The sequence below is a fragment of the Saccopteryx leptura genome, chromosome 3 (genome assembly GCF_036850995.1).
Source record: "Saccopteryx leptura isolate mSacLep1 chromosome 3, mSacLep1_pri_phased_curated, whole genome shotgun sequence".
Taxonomy (NCBI): domain Eukaryota; kingdom Metazoa; phylum Chordata; class Mammalia; order Chiroptera; family Emballonuridae; genus Saccopteryx; species Saccopteryx leptura.
Genome location: NC_089505.1, coordinates 257161107 through 257182151, shown reverse-complemented (window position 1 = coordinate 257182151; position 21045 = coordinate 257161107). Strand labels below are relative to the sequence as shown.

General features: G+C 38.1%; 1 protein-coding gene across 3 annotated transcripts in view; it reads left to right on the top strand.

Annotated features, from left to right (window-relative positions):
- Positions 1-21045, top strand: part of REL (REL proto-oncogene, NF-kB subunit) — a 428703-nt gene that overhangs the window by 31054 nt on the left and 376604 nt on the right. The window contains exons 5-10 of one of the 3 annotated variants that reach the window (XR_010750423.1): positions 10124-10264; positions 11765-11869; positions 11982-12194; positions 13027-13095; positions 13663-13728; positions 14733-16911. Coding sequence is in view for 2 of the 3 variants with exons in the window: in XM_066378198.1 (XP_066234295.1) it covers positions 10124-10264; positions 11765-11869; positions 11982-12194; positions 13027-13095; positions 13663-13728; positions 14733-15517 (1379 nt within the window). In the remaining variant the exon portion in view is untranslated. Of the gene's footprint in view, positions 1-10123; positions 10265-11764; positions 11870-11981; positions 12195-13026; positions 13096-13662; positions 13729-14732; positions 18120-21045 lie in introns of those variants that run through there. The other 2 variants (XM_066378199.1, XM_066378198.1) reach the window with 2 other exon arrangements.

Below are 21045 nucleotides of genomic sequence, written 5' to 3'. Positions count from 1 at the left end.
GATCCTTGCTTTCCATCCCAACTTCACCTTCATCTTTCATCCTGTGCTTCAGTTTCCTATCCCTCTCCTCAAACACTGAGAGTACACATGCATGCTTTGCTTTTGCCATTCTGAACTGTTTGCCATGTTAGAAAAGCCATAATTTTTCTCACCACTGTGCTATTATATGTGCATTTTCCTTGCATGGAGTGCCCTGATCTACCTGGTGATTTTTTCCTACTGAGGCTTCACGTTTAAGTTTATGGGTCACCTCTTTCAAGCTTTGTTTAACCTTCCTAAACAGAATAAAGTATTTTGTCTGTTTTCCAAAGGTGCTGTATATATTTCTAATACAGATTGCTATAACTTTGTTTACATGTTTCCCCTTCACTAAATCATAAGACCCTGAAGAGCAGGGACTGTCTTGCATGCATCTCTGATACCTAGCCCATGTTTGGCACATGATAGAGGCTTAATTAAAATATTTTGAAAGAATAAGTGAACAGTTGAATGAATGAACATATGTTGTTTGTACTTATGCACCAAAAATATTCAGGTTGTTTTTCTTACCTGAAATGTTCTGAAAGCCTTTTTAGTTCTCTCAGCCAAGAATAATATTCTCCTAATTATAACATTCACTTGGCAATTAACATGAAAAGCTTTGTGACATCTGTTGGAACATTTATTTCTTCTGAGATGAATTTCATGCTCATTGTGGTCAGGGTCTATGATGGAACGTGTTTATATTGCCTTTTGGCACCTAAACAGTGTGTTTGTATTACTGTTATTTTAAAATTTATCTTCACAGTCAAGTGCCTCAAGGTGATGAGTTTCCTATCTGTATACAATAGGTTACCCATCCTAACTACTTAAACATTCACACATTGTAGTGGAGGGTGTAGCCAGTGCAGTGTGACCTGATTGAAAATTAATATACAAAAGTCAATTTTAATTCTATGCATCAGCAGCAAATAATTAAAGGAAATATTGTTAGAAAATATTTATATAAAGTACATAGCAACAAATCTAAGAAATGATAGTCAAGATTTTCTTTTTTTATTTATTCATTTTAGAGAGGAGAGAAAGAGAGAGAAAAAAGGGGGGGGGGAGGAACAGGAAGCATCAACTCCCATATGTGCCTTGGCTAGGGAAGTGCAGGGTTTTGAACCAGTGACCTCAGCATTCCAGGTCTACACTTTACCCACTGTGCCATCACAGGTCAGGCTTTTTTTTTTTTTTAATTCAGTGAGAGGAGGGGAGGCAGACTCCCACATGCACCCTGACCAGGATCCACCCTGCAAGCAAGCCCACTAGGGGGTGATGCTCTGCCCATCTGGGGCGTTGCTTTGTTGCTCAGCAACCAGACTCTTCTTAGCACCTGAGACAGAGGCCATGGAGCAATCCTCAGCGCCTGGGGCCAACTCATTCCAATCGAGCCATTGCTGCAATAGGGGAAGAAAGAGAGAAGCAAGAGGGAGAGGGGTGGAGGAACAGATGGGCACTTCTCCTGTGTGCCCTGACGGGGAATCTAACGCAGGACATCCATACACTGGGCTGACACTCTACCACTACTAAGCCAACTAGCCAGGGTAAGATATCTTTAGGGAAAATTATATTATGAGATAATGGAGGACAGCTAAATATATGGTGTGGTTTATTGGGGTTTTTTTTTGGTTTTGTTTTGGTTTTAGCAAGAGAGGCAGACAGACATGAAGGGAGAGAGATAAGCATCAACTTGGAGTTGAATTGTTTTAGTTGTTCATTGATTGCTTCTCATATGTGCCTTGATGAGAGGGCTCTAGCCAAGTCAGTGTGACCTTGGGCTCAAGTTAGCAACCTTGGGCTTCAAGCCAGTGACCATGGGTTCATGTTGAAGATCCCACACTTAAACCAGCAACCTCACACTCAAGCTGGTGAACCTGTGCTTGGGGTTTTGAACCTGGGACCTCAGTGTTCCAAGTGCTCTGTGCACTGTGCCACCACTGGTCAGGTGACAGTTATATCATTCTTTAATATCAATATTATAATGATGACATTTTCCCCCATATTAATACGTAGATTCAATGCAATTCCAAACAAACTGTTAACAAGACTTTTTGTCTATTAAGTATAAAATTATTCTGAACAGGCAAAGGAGGATCCTTTATAGAAGAGAAAGAGTGATGATGAACTGACCTTATTATATAGTTGGGTTTATTATGGAGAAAGTACTAATCAAAGCAGTTTAGCATTGGGGTTACAATAGACAGATTGACCAGTGTAGTAGAATTGAGGGCCCCAAACAGACCTAAGAAAATATGAAACTTTAATACATGACAGAGGTACCATGTCAGATCAAATGAAAGGGAGGAGATGTTTGGTAATGAAACTGGAAAAAATGATTATTTTTTTAGGTTTGGTTCCCTACCCTCTCGCCATATACAAAAATTAGTTGAAAATGGATTGAAGACTTTAATGTAAATCAACGCTTTTAATGTAGAAATGTTGGTACATAGATCTTAGTCTTTGGGTTATATAGAAAGATAAGACAACATTTTTATAAAACAGTTGGAAATTATGGTATTTTAAATTTCAGCTTACTGTCTTTTACAATTCTAAAATATGTTCATTCCTTTTCTAGTAGTTTCAAGTTCTCTACTAAACTCTGGATCTTATTTATTAATTCCTTGCATACATTAAGTAGTTATTTTAAATTGTATCTAAAAACTTCATTATTTGGATCCCTAATAGTCTGTCATTTTCTTTTCTTTTTAAAAAATTAAAAATGTTTTTTCAATTACAATTGACATACATTATATTAGTTTCAGATGTACAACACAGCAATTAGACATTATATATATATCTTACTAAGTTATCACCCCGTACCCACCTGACACAATAACTAGTTAATATAATATTACTATATTCCCTATGCTGTACTTTACATCCCCATGTCTATAACTACCAATTTGTACTTCTTAATCCCTTCACTTCTTTTACCCATTCTCCCACCCACCCTCTGATTGTAAAGAAGACCCTTTAACATTTTTTATAATACTCTTTTGGTAGTGATCAATGCCTTTAACTTTTTCTTGTCTGGGAAAATATCTGTCCTTCCATTCTAAATGATAACATTGCTGGCTACAGTAATTTTGATTGTAGGTCCTTGCTTTTCATCACTTTGAATATTTCTTGCCAATCCTTTCTGACCTGCAAAATTTCTGTTGAGAAATCATCTGATAAGTCTTACAGGAGCTCCCATGTATGTAACTAACTGCTTTTCTTTTTTCATTTCTTTTTTTTAAATGAGAGGAGGGGAAATAGTGAGAGAGACTCCTGCATGTGCCCCAACCAGGATCCACTGGGCAACCCCTGTCTTGGGATGATGCTCTAATCGATTGAACTATTTTTAGTGCCTAAGGCCAACTCAGACCAACCAAGCTATCCTCTGTACCTGGGGCCAATGCTCAAACCAAACATGCCACTGGCTATGGGAGGAGGAGGAGAAGGGGGGAGAGCTAAGAAGATGGTCGCTTCTCTTGTGTGCCCTGATGGGAATCAAACCTGGGATGTCCAAAAACCAAGCTGATGCTCTATCCACTGAGCCAACCGGCCAGGGCCCTAAGTGATTTTCTGTTGCTGCTTTTAAGATTCTCCCTTTTTCTTTAACCTTTTGCATTTCAGTTATGAAGTGCCTTGGTGTGGGCCTCTTTGGGTTTATTTTGTTTGGGACTCTCTGAGCTTCATGGGCTTGTATGTCAATTTCCTTCACCAGGTGAGGGAAGTTTTCTGTCATTATTTCTTCAAATAGGTTTTCTCGATTTCTTGCTTTCTCTTTTCTCCTTCTGGCACCGTCATGATGTGAATGTTGATATATTTGAAGTTGTTCTAGGGGCTCTATACACTATTCTCATTTTTTGGATTCTTTTTTTCTTGCTGTTCTGATAGAATGTTTTCTGCTTCCTTCCAAATCTCTGATTTGATCCTCTGTTTCATCTACTCTACTCTTGATTCTCTGTAATGTATTTTTTCATTTCAGTTAATGTAGTCTTTATTTCTTACTAGTTCTTTTTTATGTTTTCTGTTTCCATTTTTATGCTATTTATGTCTCTGTTGAAGTTCTCACTAAGTTCATCTACTCTTCCCCTAAGTTTACTGACCGTCCTTAAAACCAGTGTTTTGAAATCTGCGTCTAGTAGATTGTCCCCATTTTGTTTAGTTGTTTTTCTAGAGTTTTGTTCTGGTCTTTCATTTGGGACATGTTTCTTTGTCTCCTCACTTTGGCAGCCTCCCTATGTTGGTTTCTATGTATTAGCTAAAGCTATGATGTTTCCTGTGAGTAGTGTAGTAGGTGGCCTTATATAGTAGGTGTCCTGTAGGGTCTATTGGCACAGCTTCCTGGATCTCCTGAGCTGGGCCCTTCAGGTGCACCCCCTATGTGGGCTGTGTACACCCTTCTGTTGCAGTTGAGCCTTGATTGCTGTTGGCACATTAGTGGGAGGGATTTACCCCCAGGTTGATCAGCTGCAAGGACTGGCTGCAGCCACCACGGTGGATCAGCTACGCAGAAATCCACCCAACAAAGCAGGACTTACTTTAGCTGGGCTCTGGTGTCCACTGCATCTTCCCCTTGCATGTGTTGCTGTGGAGGTGGTTGGATGGAGCTTCAATGGGTCTGAAATTGTCCACATGGTGCGCTGGCTCTGGGGCCTCCCAGGAGGTATAGGCCAAATTCACCCACTACCTGTGCCCTGCCCAGGACCACCTAGCCTAAACCACAAAGCGATCTACAGATTGCTTCTACTCATACTGAGCCTAGAGGTGTCCATGAGAGGCCAAGCTGCAATCAAAGCTAATTGCCACTAATGCTGATCCTAGGGCCACTTAGCAGGAGGTACGGGGCATGCCAAGGTCAGACACTGCTTGTTTGAGAGGTTTTAGGAAAGTTGGAAGCATGAACCAAGACAGGCCATTCATTGAAAAGCAACTGGAAACAGCTTGATTGTTCCAGCAAGTTGGGTGGGACAGGACCTCAGGGAATCACCACAGTGGGGCCACAAGTGTTAGCCAGGTTGATAGAGACTCAGATATGGCTACTGCCTATTGACTCTGAAGGGGAATTCCCAGAAAAGAAAACAGTAGCTTCTGTCAGCATTTTGTCTGGGAGAAAGCTGCCCTTCCAGCTCTTGCTTTGATGCTAGACAATTTAGTTCTTCTCTATATGTCCTTACAGTCTTTTGAGCTACTGCCCAAGCACTGGAGCTTAGAGCAAGTAAGTCTAAGTCCATGTGTGGGCCCTTTAAGAGGAACATCTGGGACTCCAGCAGCCCTCCATTTCAGTCTCAATCCCCAGTGGGTTTTACAGCCAGAAGTTATGGGGACTTCTCTTACTGGCACTGGAATCCTGGGCTGGGGGTGTTGATGTGGGACTGGGATGCCTTGCTCCTCAGAGAGGACCTCCACAGCCAAGATATCCTTCCCAATTTTCATCTACTACACATGGGTGTGGGAACAGTCTGTTCCACATATCCATCTCTCCTATCAGTATTGCTGTGGCTTTTTCTTTGAATTTCTAATTGTAGGACTTCTGTTCAGCTAGATTCTAGGCAAATCTGAATGATGATTTTTGTGTAGTTGTAATTTTTGTGTGGTTGCATGAGGAGGTATCACATTTAGCTACACCACCATCTTGACCAGAATACCTCTTTTATTTTTTTCTGTGAGAGAAGGAGAGATAGACTCCCGCATGCACCCTGACTGGGATCCACCTGGCAACCTGATCTGGGACCAATGTTTGAGAAGCGAGCTATTTTTAGCAACTGATGCCAATGCACTTGGACCAGCTGAGCCACTGGCTGAGGGAGGGAAAGAGGGAGAAGAGGGAGAGAAGCAGATGGTTGCTTCTCCTGTGTGCCCTGACTGGGAATCAAACCCAGGATGTTCATAATAGTGGGCCCATACTCCATCCATTGAGCCACTGGGCAGGGCCTCTTTTTTTAATCAATTTATTTTGTATTATCATATGCCTGATTATTTAAAATAGAATATCAATCATTGTATATGAAAAATTGTAGAGATTTTAGTCCTAGGATGTAGTCACCTCCCTTCAGAAGATTTTCTTGTGGTTGGTGGGTGGTCACATTAGCATCCCAGATCACCTAAATTCAGTGAATGATTTTAAGATATTTGAAGTTGGGCTTGCATTTTGTGAGTCTTTGGTATCTTTCCAGTTCACCATTACTTCTGGGGTATATCTCCTCCAGGGGCTCCAATCAAAACATGGGATGTTTATTAGATTCTTTATCCCTGGCAGACCCTAAACTCCTTTATTTTTTCCTTGTAGTTTATTGAGGATTTATTCAACTTCTCCTCTTAGTCATCTCTTACAAATTTGGCAGGCTATATCTGAAGAAAAGAGCCCTCTTAAAAAAAAGAAAGAAACCTCTCTTGTTCTGAACTGATCTCTCTGGGTTTCTGTGATATTGTGATTTTATGGTATATTTGATCTCTATCCCCATTCCTTGCATAGAACTCCTAAAACCCTTGGAATTTGTTAAATGATAAGAATAGAAAAGGTAAAAAAAAGTGTCTAGTATTCATAACAAGCCCCTTTCAAACACATCAGGGTTTATGTTAATGAGGTGACTTGGAAAACCCCCTAAGGGTGGGAGACTGGTTGCCAGAGAAGTCAGTCAGTTGTGTTATTAGAGTTAGACTGTTCAGCCTCATCCCTTTACCTCTGGAAAGAGGAGGGGCTTGAGGTTGAATTAATCACCAGTGTCCCATGACAAAATGAAGTCTTCATAAAAATCCTAACTGAAGGTTCGGAGAGCTTCTGGGTTGGTGAACTGCTGAGGTTCTAGGAGGGTGGCATTCCCAGGGAGGGCATGGAAGCTCATTGTTACTTCCACATACTCTTCTTGATGCTTCTTCTTTATCTGGCTGTTCCTGAGTTGTTTCTTTTTACTATAAACTGATAATCTAGTATGTAATTTGTTTTCCTGAGTTCTGTGAGCCATTCTAGCAAATTATCAAACCTGAAAAGTGGGTTGTAGAACCCCCAATTTATAGCCAGTCAGTCAAAGGCATAGGTGACGACCTGATATTGTGGTTGGTGTCTTAAGTATATGGGGAGGAGCAGTTTTGTGGGATTGAGCCTTTACTTGTGGGATCTGTGCAAACCCCAGGTGGTTAGTGTCATAATTGATTTAAATTGTAGGACACACAGTTGGTGTTCTGAGAGTTAGAGAATTGCTATGTGTAAAAAAACCACAAATGTCAGAAGTGTTGGTGAGTAGAGAGAAACAGGAATGTGTTTCCTACCGTTCCTTTCTTTCATCTCTTAGCCCCATGATCCTTCATGATCTTGGTAGCTGTTTGATGCCTTTAAAGGATTTTTGTTTCATATTTTGTCCACCATTTTAGTTCTCACGTTTGAGTTAGTCCCAATTGTGTATGTCACTGGCCATTACCAAAAGTAGGACCTCTCTTTGTTAATTTTTACTTAATAGTTTTCTTCAGGAACTTATGAAAATGTCTAAATGGTTGGTTGTTCAACAGGCCTTTCCTTAAATTTTCAGTCATTCACTAAGAAAATATTTAATATTTATTATATGTAAGCCACTATGTTTCGTGTTTAGAGAAGATGCAAAGATGCATCAGATGCCCAGTCTGCCTTCATGGAACTCAGCCTAGTTGCGTAGAAGAGGCGTGCATAGAGAATACTCATGTAAGATACATATATAAAAACTCTCGTGGGTGAGAGAGAGAGGTCAGGTGCTGAACTTAAGAGAGGGAAGATACCATTCTTTCCACTTTATAGGATGAAGTTAGGCTATGTAGAAAAGGAGAAGCTTTGCACTGGGTTTTTATCATTTTTTTAAATCATTTATTTTTAAAGATTTTATTTATTGATTTTACAGAAAGAGGAGATAGGGGTTGGGGGAATGCTGAGAATTACAGTTGTTCATTGCATGCTAGTTGTGTGTGCCTTAACCAGGCAAGCCCAGTTTCCAGCGACCACAGCATTCCAGGTCCATGATCTATCCACTGCACCAACCACAGGCCAGGCTGGGTTTTTATCTTTAAACTGAATCAGCATTGGGTAAAAACAGGCTTCAGTCATGATTGCTGGCCAGTGGTTTTTAACCATGTTTTGCAGAGACAAAAGTAATTCTGAATACGGTGCTAACTGTATTCCCAGACATTGAAAAAATTCAAAGTAAAATCTTATAAAAATTGATTTTTGGAGAACCAGGTAGGATTTTTTTCTCTTTGATGGAACAATTATGTGACCAAATGTTTTTAAACTTTGTTTTATTAACTAGATCATTGTTCTTTTATGTGCCATTTTAAGAGATTTTAAATAAACTTTTATTGAGGTCTAATTTCTATACAGTTAAATCAACCCAAATATATAATCCCATATAACACCACCCCAGTCAGGATAAGGATGCTTCCTCTACCACCACCCCCACCACCTCAGAATTTCCTTGATCCCCTTCCCAGTCAATTCTCTCTTTCTCCTCTAGCCTCAGTCAGCTATTAATTTGCTTTTTCTCACCATTGATTAATCTTTTCTAGAACTTCATATAAATGGAAACATAATTTATATTTTATATCTGTTTCATTTTGCTCAGAATGTTTTTGAGGTACATTCATGTTAGGGTATATATTCATAGTTTGTTCTCTTTTGTATGTATGACTATCACAATTTATATCATTCATATAGGTTTGCTTTTAAACTTGTCAGGTGCACTTAGCTAATAATTTATTTTTTGTATATTGATTACTAATCTTTAGACTTGAGAAACTTAATGTCTTGAATTCTAAATATATAAGGCTATACAAAAATTGATTCTGAAGAGGTAGACCTCCCATTGCCTACATAATTGTGCCCGCAGAGCATGCTGCTGCAGTACAGAGGTTTGTGTCATACGTAACATTTGACCTTTTAGCGGCACAGCTGTGTTCTTAAAGGCACCTTCAAATACTAGGCTTAATTAAGAATGCTAACAATGGGTTAATTTTAAGTCTTGTGATAGCTTCTGAGACTGTGAATTCAGTTTAAGTAAAAATAGTTAAATTTATATTATAATTTTTATAGTTTGTAAGACTAAAGAATTTAGGTTTTAACTTTTCAAATGCAGTATTTCAAATTTTAATACGTCTAGAAAAAATTAAAATTTTCATAAAATTTAATATGTATATTTTATGCTTTTAAAAAATATGACTGTTTTATGATTTATTGCTACAGCTTATGGTATTATTTGAAAAAGACAGTAATATTTTCCTTTGGAACTGGATTTTTTTTTTCCAATATCAATTTAGGAGCGTTAGTGGTATAGTGGTAAGCATAGCTGCCTTCCAATATCAATTTAACAAACTCATTATATTTTTTTATAAAGAATGGGTTTTTATATTTTTTAGAACTATAAAATTTTTCTGCTATTAGATTTCTTTGTATTTTTTAAAAAAACAAATGTACAGGTAAAATTTCTTATGAAAACTAAACTACCTTATCTAGTATCCTCTTGGTATTTATACATAATTCCTAAAATATTAATCTAAATTTTAGTAGATACTTCTTTTGTCATTTTATGCACTAGTATGTAAAATTTTCTAATAGAGTTCAGTTTTTAAGAGCTTAGGCTCTGGATTCAATTACCTGAGTATGAATTTCTATTCTGTTACTTCTTAGCTCTGACACTTGGGACAAGTAATTTCACCTCTTTAATATCAGTTTCTTATCTGTAAAATGGGGATGTTAGTCATTCTTATACGGTTTTAGGAGATAATTTATAGAGTTCTTAACAAAATTGACTAAATGCATGTTTGTTTAAGTAATGAATGAATGCCTGTTCTCTGTTGTAAATAGCCTCCAACCATTTTTGTAAAAATTGGATAGTAAATGTCATTTTGGGATCTCAGATGACTGCGATGGTTATTTCCTGACCATGGTCATGTCTTAATGAATACTCTTAGATAGTGACTACATGATATACTAATGGTGAAAGGCATTCTTAAGATTGTGTACAATTCTATTTTTATTATTGCAGATCTGGATGCTATTCAAGTTTATTAGATATACTAGGCAGGGAGTAGGACCTAGCAAGATTTTAGTTCCATGTAATTATTCTACTTTTTTTTTTAATGTACCATTCAGTCCCTGAACCACAGCTTCTTGATACTGAAGATTATGACCTCAATGTGGTGAGATTATGTTTTCAAGTTTTCCTCCATGATGAACATGGCAATTTGACTACTACTCTACCTCCTGTTGTCTCTAACCCAATTTATGACAACCGTGAGTACTTTATATTCTGTGTTTGTAGCCTTAGCTTGTGTTTTTTATAGTTTAATTTTTTAAAAGTATTTTGGTAATTAGCAAAACAGTATGTTAATTATAGAAAAAATTTAGCCCTGGCCAATGGCTCAGAAGTATAATGTCAGCTGGGCATGTGGAAGTCCTGGGTTCGATTCCCAGCCGGGGCACACAGGAGAAGTGCCCATCTGCTTCTCCATCCCATCTCCTCCTTTTCTCTTTCTCTTCTTTCTCTTCCCCTCCCACAACCATGGCTCAGTTGGTCTGAGCACATCAGCCCCAGGCACTGAGGATGGCTCCATGAAGCCTCCTCCTCAGGTGCTAAAAATAGCTTGGTTGTGAGCATGGTCCCAGATGGGCAGAGCATCAGCCCTAGACGAGGGTTGCCGGGTGGATCCCAGTTGAAGCACATGCGGGGGTCTATTTCCCTCCTCTCACTTGGAAAAGAAGGAAAAACAAAAAAAGAAAGAATTCAAATATTTTTGAAATAAATAACAAGAGTTATTCTCCTATAGCAAATCTCCTCTAATTTATTCTCCAAAGATAATCAATGTCCTCAGGTACATATTTCTCCACTTTCTTCTTCATAAATATACAAATCATCATTATTTACACAATATATTTTTTGGCAGCTTTTAAAAAAATCATCACTGGTCATTTTTAAAACATTTTTTTTGCCTAGAATCTTTCTTTTTCCAACACCTTTTTTTTTCAGTAACTACATATCACCTTATGGCTGTATCATAGTGTCATTAAATCACTACCCTATTATAAGACATTTGATTTGTTTCCTTCTCAATTTTTTTTTTTTTTTTTGCTCTAACACATTGTACTGCAGTAAATATTCCTCTATATTCATATTTTGTGTAAATAGGTCTCTTTCATAAATTTGCCAGAAGTAGAATGTTGGCAAATACTAGCTCAGATGATACAGATATATATAATTAAAAAGATTATGAAATTGCCCTCATATTGTGTGTGTGTGTGTACTCTTATAAATGATCACCAGTGGTATGTACTTGCTTTTCATGTAAAAGGATAGTGGGACATAGGACTTACACAGATAGATCAGAGTATTCTTATCATGGAGAGCTTTGAATGCCAGGGAGAGAGGTACTAGAATATTGCCCGGATAATGGGAAGCATGAAAATTACATTGCCTTAGGGATATGGTCATGATTTAAAAAGATTTATTTGGTGACGGTATGTAAGATGGATTGGAAGAATCAGAATTTAGAAGCAGGAAGATTTAATTAGAGGACATGTCGTTGCCTAGAAATAAAGTCACTCTAAGCTAGGTTCGACAATGCAGTTAGAAGGGAAAGGCATAGATGTGGATGACATTAGTCATTAGTGTTTTTAATTTACTTATACATTACAGTTTTTTACCTATTCTGTAAATTGTTTTCCTAAAGTTTTCTCCATCAAAAAGGAATAAAATATATTAAGGTAGCAACCCATTAAAAAATTCTTCATATTTAGGTGCTCCTAATACTGCAGAATTAAGAATTTGTCGTGTAAATAAGAACTGTGGAAGTGTAAGAGGAGGAGATGAAATATTTCTACTCTGTGACAAAGTTCAGAAAGGTATTTATTTTTTTTGTTCATTTGTTTCATTGAGTTCAGATTATATTTTAAATTAATAGATATATTTTACTTTGTCTTCCCATTGATAGTTCTTTGCTTTCATGTTCATTAGATGACATAGAAGTTCGGTTTGTGTTGAATGATTGGGAAGCAAAAGGTATCTTTTCACAAGCTGATGTACACCGTCAAGTAGCCATTGTGTTCAAGACTCCCCCATATGGCAAAGCTATAACGGAACCGATCACTGTAAAAATGCAGTTGCGAAGACCTTCTGACCAGGAAGTTAGTGAATCTATGGATTTTAGATATCTGCCTGATGAAAAAGGTGTGACTTCTTGGTGGTAATGTTTTAATGTCTTAAAATCAGTCCCATTAACATTTTTTTGTCAATACATCAAAATACTGTTCTGTTTACTTCATAATTTACCATTCTATTCCTGATAGTTTTCAATTGATTTTTAAACTGATTGATCTATATGCTCTTTGCATCTCTTCCTCAGGAAAGGAATCTGGAATAATTTTGAAGTAACTAAGCTGTTTATCAAAATTTATTTTATATTTGAGGGTGTTTTTGTTTTTGTTTATTTTTTGGTCCTTATTGTGTCCTTTTTATAGATAGCAAACTTGCCAGTCAGAAAGTGGTCTCCATTTTGGTCTGTTTTCTGCCCTTATTGCATTAGTTGAAATTGTTGACTTTTAGGTGTTGGAAGAAAACAAGATGAATATCCAACTATACTGCTCGCAAAAATTAGGGGATATTTCAAAATGAATATGAAGCGATAAAAAAAAGCATTTTATTTTATTTTATTGTTAAAAAAGAACATCAGAAAAGCAAACACCAAGTCAAAGTTGTTTGATTATGCAAATGAGGTGCAAAGCCAACTTTTATTTCATTGGTGAAAGTGCACTATACAAAAGGCTGAAAGTACTGGAGTATCTGTACGTTCCCTGATCCCCTAATTTTTGTGAGCAGTGTAGATTTTCTGTAAGAGAAAAATGGCCTTTACTACTGGCTCAGGACACACTCCACAACACTCATTAAATCCATATTATGTATATATATTTAAAGCATTTTCCTATATAGGAATAAAACACTATTTATTAAAGAAGAAGCATGATGATACATTCACATGCTTTTCTGGTTTCTTTCTAACCAGATACTTATGGCAATAAAGCAAAGAAACAAAAAACAACTCAACTTTTCCAGAAACTGTGGCAGGATTGTGGTAAGAATGTTTTGGATTGATTCATATTTAAATAGATTTTGTGGGGGGTTTTGCTTTATTCAGTTTTGAAAATTTTAACTGATAATGTTGTTTTAGCGAATTACGTGTAATAATGGAAAACCTGGGCCCTGGCCGGTTGGCTCAGCGGTAGAGCGTCGGCCTGGCGTGCGGAGGACCCGGGTTCGATTCCCGGCCAGGGCACACAGGAGAAGCGCCCATTTGCTTCTCCACCCCTCCGCCGCGCTTTCCTCTCTCTCTCTTCCCCTCCCGCAGCCAAGGCTCCATTGGAGCAAAAGATGGCCCGGGCGCTGGGGATGGCTCTGTGGCCTCTGCCCCAGGCGCTAGAGTGGCTCTGGTCGCAACATGGCGACGCCCAGGATGGGCAGAGCATCGCCCCCTGGTGGGCAGAGCGTCACCCCCTGGTGGGCGTGCCGGGTGGATCCCGGTTGGGCGCATGCGGGAGTCTGTCTGACTGTCTCTCCCTGTTTCCAGCTTCAGAAAAATGAAAAAAATAAATAAATAAAAATAAATAAAAATAAAAAAAATAATGGAAAACCTTTATTGCAGCTTTTCCTGAAAGACCTAGGCCTGGTCCCCTAGCATCAACTGGAGAAGGAAGATTCATTAAGAAAGGTATTTTATTCTCTGTAGCGTAATCAGAAAGGCCAGCTTCTTTGATGTTTTCCACTCCAATTTTTCATATTTTGAATATTGAATGAATTGATTTTGGCTTCCAAAGGTCCTATTGGAAACTGGTTTGGAGGAGTTAATGTTTGAGAAATTACAATTCATTCATGTGATAATTTTACGAATTACAGTATGTCATGCAGGAAATGGTTTAGATCTGTCCAGTACCTGTCTTGAGAGCGTTTTACAGGAACATAGCCATGTTCAAATGATTACATAGCCTCTGTGGCTGCTTCTCTTTCACCACAGCAGCAGAGTCGTAGTTCCAATAGAGGCTGCAAAGCCTAAAATATTTAATATCTGGCCCCTTATAGAAAAAAGTCGCCAACTTCTGGTTTAAATCATTCATCCAGGGTTAATTAGAAGTCTTTTCCCCCTTGCATTCTTAAATAATCCTTTTTCCTGGGTTAGTATGTGTAGCAGTCACATAATGGGTAAGTAAACATAGAACCCTTAATGTTTTTCTGACTGGGAATTTGTAGTACCTCAGTGTTATATCTCAATACAGCATAGGAAGTTATGTGGACTTTCAATATCCTTAATGGGTGTCTCCTCCATCGCTTCATTTTTTCTTGAAAGTGAAGACTATGAAATGATTTTTGGCTAGAGTCCCATTAACTGAAATTCTGATATTTATCTTTCACTTTCAGAAATACCTTTATAGGGCCTCAGAAGCTAGATTTTCAGTTTTAACTGGAGTGAAATTAGGTATGCCAGAATAACTTAATAAAAATATTTATAGGTATTTATAAAACAGAAAATATCACAGAATTCAGTTTTGGGCTGATATAATAATTTTAGTGCTATTTAATACTTTAATTTGAAATGCTACATCAGTGTTCTTGAATTTTTTCTTTATTAGTGTGTTTATGCAGTTTTTTAGAAAGAGTACTTTTTATAATATTATTTCAGTTTTGTAAAAATATCTTCTTCCTCCTGCCCACACACAGAATCAAACTTGTTTTCTCATGGTACCATTTTGGCAGAGATGTCCAGGCCTTCAAGAATTCCAAGTCAAGCAGAACCCTACTATTCCCCGTCTGTGTCCATCCCGAGCACGCTGCCACATCACGCTTCAGCCATACCCCCAATGGTACAACCATCTTCAAGCTGGTCCTCAATGACCGACTCCACCTCATGCTCAGTCAATACAAATCCACGGAGTAGTTTTTCAGCAGGAACACTTCCCTCTAATTCACAGGGTATCCCATCAAATTACCCTGTTGTGAGTAATATGAGTGCTCCTAGTGCTTGCCGTTATGACAACACCAATGACATAGGCAGAATGGAAGCATCGTCTATGTTGTCAAGTGAGTTATATTGTATTTCTGATGCCAGCATGCTGCCTAACTGCCCTGTGAATATGATAACACCCAGTAATGACAGCATGAGGGAGACTGATAATCCACAACTCGTGAACATGAATATTGAGAGCCCGTCATGTAACTCAGTGTTAGACCCAAGAGACTTGAGACAGTTCCATCAGATGTCCTCGTCCAGCATTTTGGCGGGCACCAGCTCCAGTACTACCGCGTTCATTTCACAGTCGGAGGCGTTTGATGGATCTGACTTCAATTGTGCAGATAACGGCATGATAAATGAGTCAGGGCCTTCAAACTGTACTAATCCAAACAGTCATGGTTTTGTTCAAAGTCAATTTTCAGGTATTGGCACTATGCAGAATGAGCAATTGAGTGACTCATTTGCATTTGAATTTTTTAAAGTTAACCTGTAAGATTTAAATGGTGATTCACAATTTAAATCCTTTTAAATGATTGCAACTATTTTGATTGATATTTACCTGTATAGCTGCAGCATTTCATATTTCTCTGACTGAAATCTTGGTTCTGGAGCTCCTCAGAGAATTTGTAAGAACTGGAAAAAGTTCAGTATTTATAGAAGAACAGATAAATCAACACAAACTAAACTTCTAGGTTATGATGCCCTGTGGAATCCTACATGCCCTGCAGCGTTACTTAAACTAGTACATGTTTAAACCTAGCCTTGATCGTTATTTGATGATAAGAAGTATATAATGAGTCTGACATATTAAATATTGAATAAAATCAGTATATCCATATTTTAAAAAAAATCTTTGGGTATATAGAATATAAAATTGGAAACTTTCAGGAAAGGAACATTTTAAGATAGAAATTTTAAAGGGTTTTAGTGTTTCTTCTTTTGAAACATGTGACTTCATACACTGTGTGTGGTGAGAATTCTATCTTTAGAACAGAGTAAAGAGAACATTAGGGTAAAGCTCCAGTTTTTCCAAATATTCTTTTTTATATTTCTTTTTTATGTATTAATGTATTCTTAGTTAAATGAATTTAACTCATATTTGCTTTTAAGCAAATTTAAGGTAAGTAATGGCTATGCCATTGAAAAGATAAATTCTTTATTATTTTTGAGGCCTATGGGCCAAGGTGACCCCTAAGGGGTTTTTCTGAGGCTTTTTGGAGTTTCTTAGACTTTTATATAAATCATAATTTCTCTAAAATGCTAAGTTGGGCAGAAGGGCACTTTCAAGATATGCGAGGGAAGTTCTGTACTTCTTGGGACTACTGTGTTTAATCCACACCTTTACAACTGCTTAGGGTTTTCGGTTTACACCATGTCTTTAAGGGGAAGAAATTTCCGTAGACCTCTTCCTGTAGTCTCACTCACTGGGATCTCATCCAATTTCATGCTATTCACTGACATTTTATCCTTAGCTTAGACCTGTCCCCAACTCCTGATTGGAGTTTACCCATGTGTGTTAAACTGCTTATTTGACATCAGTGTCTATATATCTAATTAAAGCTCAAACTCAACATGTCCTTGATCGTCCTCCCTACCCCAGTCTTGCTTCTCTTTTAGTCTTCCCCCAACTCAGTAAATGGCAATGCCATCTTCTAGTTGCTCAGGTCCAAAACCGCCTGGACATCCTAGATTCTTTTTTTTCTATTTTTCATATACAAATCTATCAGAAAATCTGGTAGGTCCTACCTTCAAAATATATCCAAAGCCAGCCACTTTTTTTTACCTTTATTATTAACATCCTCTTCCAAGCCAGGGATAGAGTGGGGAGAAGCGGAAAGCATCATCTCATAGTAGTTTCCCTTATGTGCATTGACCGGGCAAGCCCAGGTTTCAAACCAGCAACTTCAGCAGTCCAGGTCGATGCTTTATCCACTGCACCACCACAGGTCAAGCAGGAATGATTATTTTTACTCCAAGTCAAATCATTATCATTCATCTGCTTAAAACTATCCAGTGGCTCCCCTTCTCAGAGTAAAGAGCAAAGTCCTTAAAATTAGGAGGCTCTCACTCCCTCTCCTACCTCATCTATCGATACTACTGTTTTCCCCTCTTCACTGAGCTCCAGCTACTGTGGCCTTAGTGCTCCTCTTCAAAAACACCAAGTTCATTCCTGCCTGGAGTGTTTTTTTCTCAGATACACACAGAACTCACCCCTTCCATCCTTCCGTCTCACTCAGCTGTCACCTGATCAAAGCCTTCCTTGACACTATATGTCTATCAATACTCCATGTCCCCCTTCTTTTCATTTTTCCCTGGTACTTATCTAAGCATTCATTTGTTTACTCTTTGGGTTTTTTTAATACTGGAATACAAGCTCCACAAGGGCAGAGATATTTGTGTTTTGTTTGTTAAATACACAGTTTGTAGAACAGTGTCTGCCTCATATTGGCAGTCAGTAAATATTTATTAAACATTCAAAGTACTGATAGAACTTTGTTTTCTGAAATATAGAATAGCTTTAATAATTAGATGTTTGTGATTTTCCTATAGTTCTGTTTAATTTGACATTGGGTTTATATAAGAATCATGTACATTTAAGACAGGGATTAATAATGATAAAACAAGTTGTTGGAAACTAAAGTAATCCTAGTGGAAAAATGATGGTAGAATTTGGGCAAATTCTTAATTCTGATGGATTTTCATGATGCTAAGTAAGTAACTTATTTAAGACCTAGTTTATTTTACAACTAGAACCTACCACAAATGTTGAGCATATTCCTAGCTACAAACATGTCATTTTACTTATATAGCATCTAACCAAACCATAAATTTACTGGAACAATTAAAACTAGTCAATTTGGTCAAAATAGGGAGTGTGTGAAGGTCATATAAATAAAAATTCTGAGTTGAATGATACTGGAAAATTGGAAGGAGACAAGATAAGGCTTAGGCTGAGGATATCTAGGAAGCAAAAGAAAAAAGACTAAAAATTAAAAATATTAAAGCTAAGTACCATCATTGTTTCTCAGAAATTATGATTTCAAAATGAAACATCTGTTATATTTTTAAAATCATAAGTATATAACATACTTGAGTAGATCTTATCAAGGAGAAAGAAAAATCTGAATGCATAATTTCTTACCTGTTCAAAATAAGAACCCAAGATATTTCCAGACAGTGGTTATATCTCCAGAGATATGTTGGTGCTCTTTTTAAAAAAGACTGCATCTTGTAATTTTGTATTAATTAGCATTGATCAGCTTAAACACTGTTTGAAAATCTAAATGGATTTTTTAAAATTAAGCAATTGACTTGCAGTTTTTTTCTGTGCAAGCTACTGCTACATCTGTGTTGAGATGGAGTTTTCATTTTTTCATGTGCTATTTATTGATCATAGAATTTCTTTTACAATTTAAAAAGAATTTTGCAACCTGCTTCTTTCACCTGTTCTTATAACACCCCACTCTTAGTTTCTGAGGGAAAGATGACCTTATGCCTTTCCAAATTCTACTTATACACTGGGTCCCCCTCCTTTCTCTCCCATCCCTGTCCTGTTTCTTTATCCACAGCATTTAGGGCCTTTTTTTTTTTTCTGGTATAAACATTGTAAATGTCTTCTCTAGCTTTAAATGAAAGAACACAACCCTTGCTGCTGCCCTCATACTCCTTCCCTTCACATCCAGACTTACAAAATCAAATGCTTTCCACCTCCATTCCCTCACTTCTCTGTCATTTTTTAGTGTCAACTCTTACCTCCTAAAAGGTGACAACAGACCATGCTCTGTCACACGACAATGAACTACTCAGAGACCACATGACATGCTCCAAGGGGCTGAGGGGAGGCAGACCAAAGGACTGAAGCCCGGTCCCCAGCCGTACTCAGATATTTATTAGCCAGTACAAATGACTCAGGGAAGCAGACAGAACAAGTTTTCAGGGGGCTGAAGGAAAGTGCAGAGAACATGCTGACTCCTAGTCTCTGTTCTGAGAGCCTGAACATTTCCTGTTACTGAATCTTATCCTGCTGTTTTGCCGTTTCCAGTACAGGTCAGAGAGGCCCCGACTCTCACCCCGCTCAGGGCTTTTGCCCTAGGACACCTCCCTGTCTCTAATTGTAATCCTAACTCTCCATGTTTACATAGCATATTCCTACAGCCCTCCTTGTTAAATCTAGTATCTTTTTATCAATCTAGTATCTTTTTATGCTTGAACCATCTGTTATCTTCCATCCCATTGACCACTCCCTCCTTGGATACTCCTCCGAGTTTTTGGTGGTAGACAGGATTCTTCTCTGAGGTTGATTTTTTCCCCAGTGTCTCAACCTCAGCCCTCAGTTGGTGCTATTTTTTTCCCCAGGGTGACCTTATTGGTGCCCACAACTTCAGCTTTCTCGCATGCTCTCCAAATACCTTTAACTGGTCCTCATTTTGCATACTTTCATTAATGACATTACCATTGACCCTGACATCAAAGATACTTAAAAGAAACCTCATCAAGTTCTTTTGGGTCTGCATCCTAAAAAATCTCTTGCATTTGTCCCTCTGTTCTGCTGAGTTCTTGGTGTAGACCCTCGTTCCCCCTCCCCCACCAACAGGAATCTCTTCTATATGCTCCAGTTAAAAGTAACACACCTTCCTCCTCTTCCCCTATTAGTTATCATTCCTTGAAAACACTTTTTCAGGCCAGTGGACCTCCATGCCTGTACCACATCATCCACTCTCCTTGGGCTCTTCTACGAGCTCAGCACACCATCTTGAAGACTGGGTTTCTCTGGAAACCTGGTCCTGCTCCGCAGCTGAGGTGCAGCTGTGCACCTGCCCCCACTGGAGAACTCCTCTCTGAATTATAGTCATGTAAGGTTTGTCTCATTCATCTTCGGGGCTCCATCCACTGGCACAATCCCTGGCATAGTTGGTGCTGAATAAATGGTAGCTATTATTAGAAAGTCAAGGGTGAAATTGACATAGGAATGATTATAAAAATGTGGACAAGGATGTAGTTCTTAATGGGAAAGGTACTTAACCGGAGAGGAAAAGCAGTGATGCCCAGATTGTCAAGTTTGTGAAATACTTGACCCTCTTCCTTCTTCATTGTCAGCTGTATTAGGTGGTAATTTTCTGTTGTTAGGATTGTTTCATATGTCTGACTCTGCCACTCCCCTGTACTGTGTGAGGCAGGGCAGCTCAGTTTCCCCTCCGTGCCCTTCCTTGGCACCTTGCCCTTGCACAGACACGGGAGTATTCATGTAATCAACTCAGTGTCACATTTTTTTAATGTCTAATGTGCAAAGCACTATGTCTGGTGCTGGAAATGATACAGAAATGATTGAGACAAAACACTTTTTCTCAAAGATGTCAGTTTTCTTCTTTTGATGGATAACGTATCTACAGTAAAAGACATAAAATGGATTAATTTTAAGTGCACAGCTTGATAAATACTTACATATATAAACAACCATTTCCAGCACTCCAGAAGTTTCCCTCATGCCCACTGCCAATCTACCAACTGCTCAAAACCCCTATTCTGATTTCTATCATTAGCACCTATCTTAATAGCCTTTTAAATTGTTTATTGGGCTTCTCAGCTCAAAATCTTCCTGACCAGAAACAGCTACATTGTCGATTTCTAACCTAACACTTTGGAAAAACGAATTATTCCGTCTGTGTGTGCGTGTGTATATAGTATGTATATTAATATAAGGTCTACCGGAAAGTTCTGTCCGTTTCTATCACAAGTTTTGACACGTAAGCACATGTTTATTTGGCGCATGTGTGCCTATTTTTATCACTTAATGTATACATACTGATGTAGCAAATTAACTAAAACAAAGTTGATTCATGTTAGGCTTATGTGTGAAGCGATAGTGTACCCATGGCTAAAAAGTTCATTTACGCCACTGTAATTTTTACAAATTTCAACAAGGAAGAAATGCTACAGAAGCATGTCTGTCACATCCACCATATTCCCTGGACTTAGCACCCTCCAACTATCACTTGTTTTTGTCCTTACAAAATTTTTTGA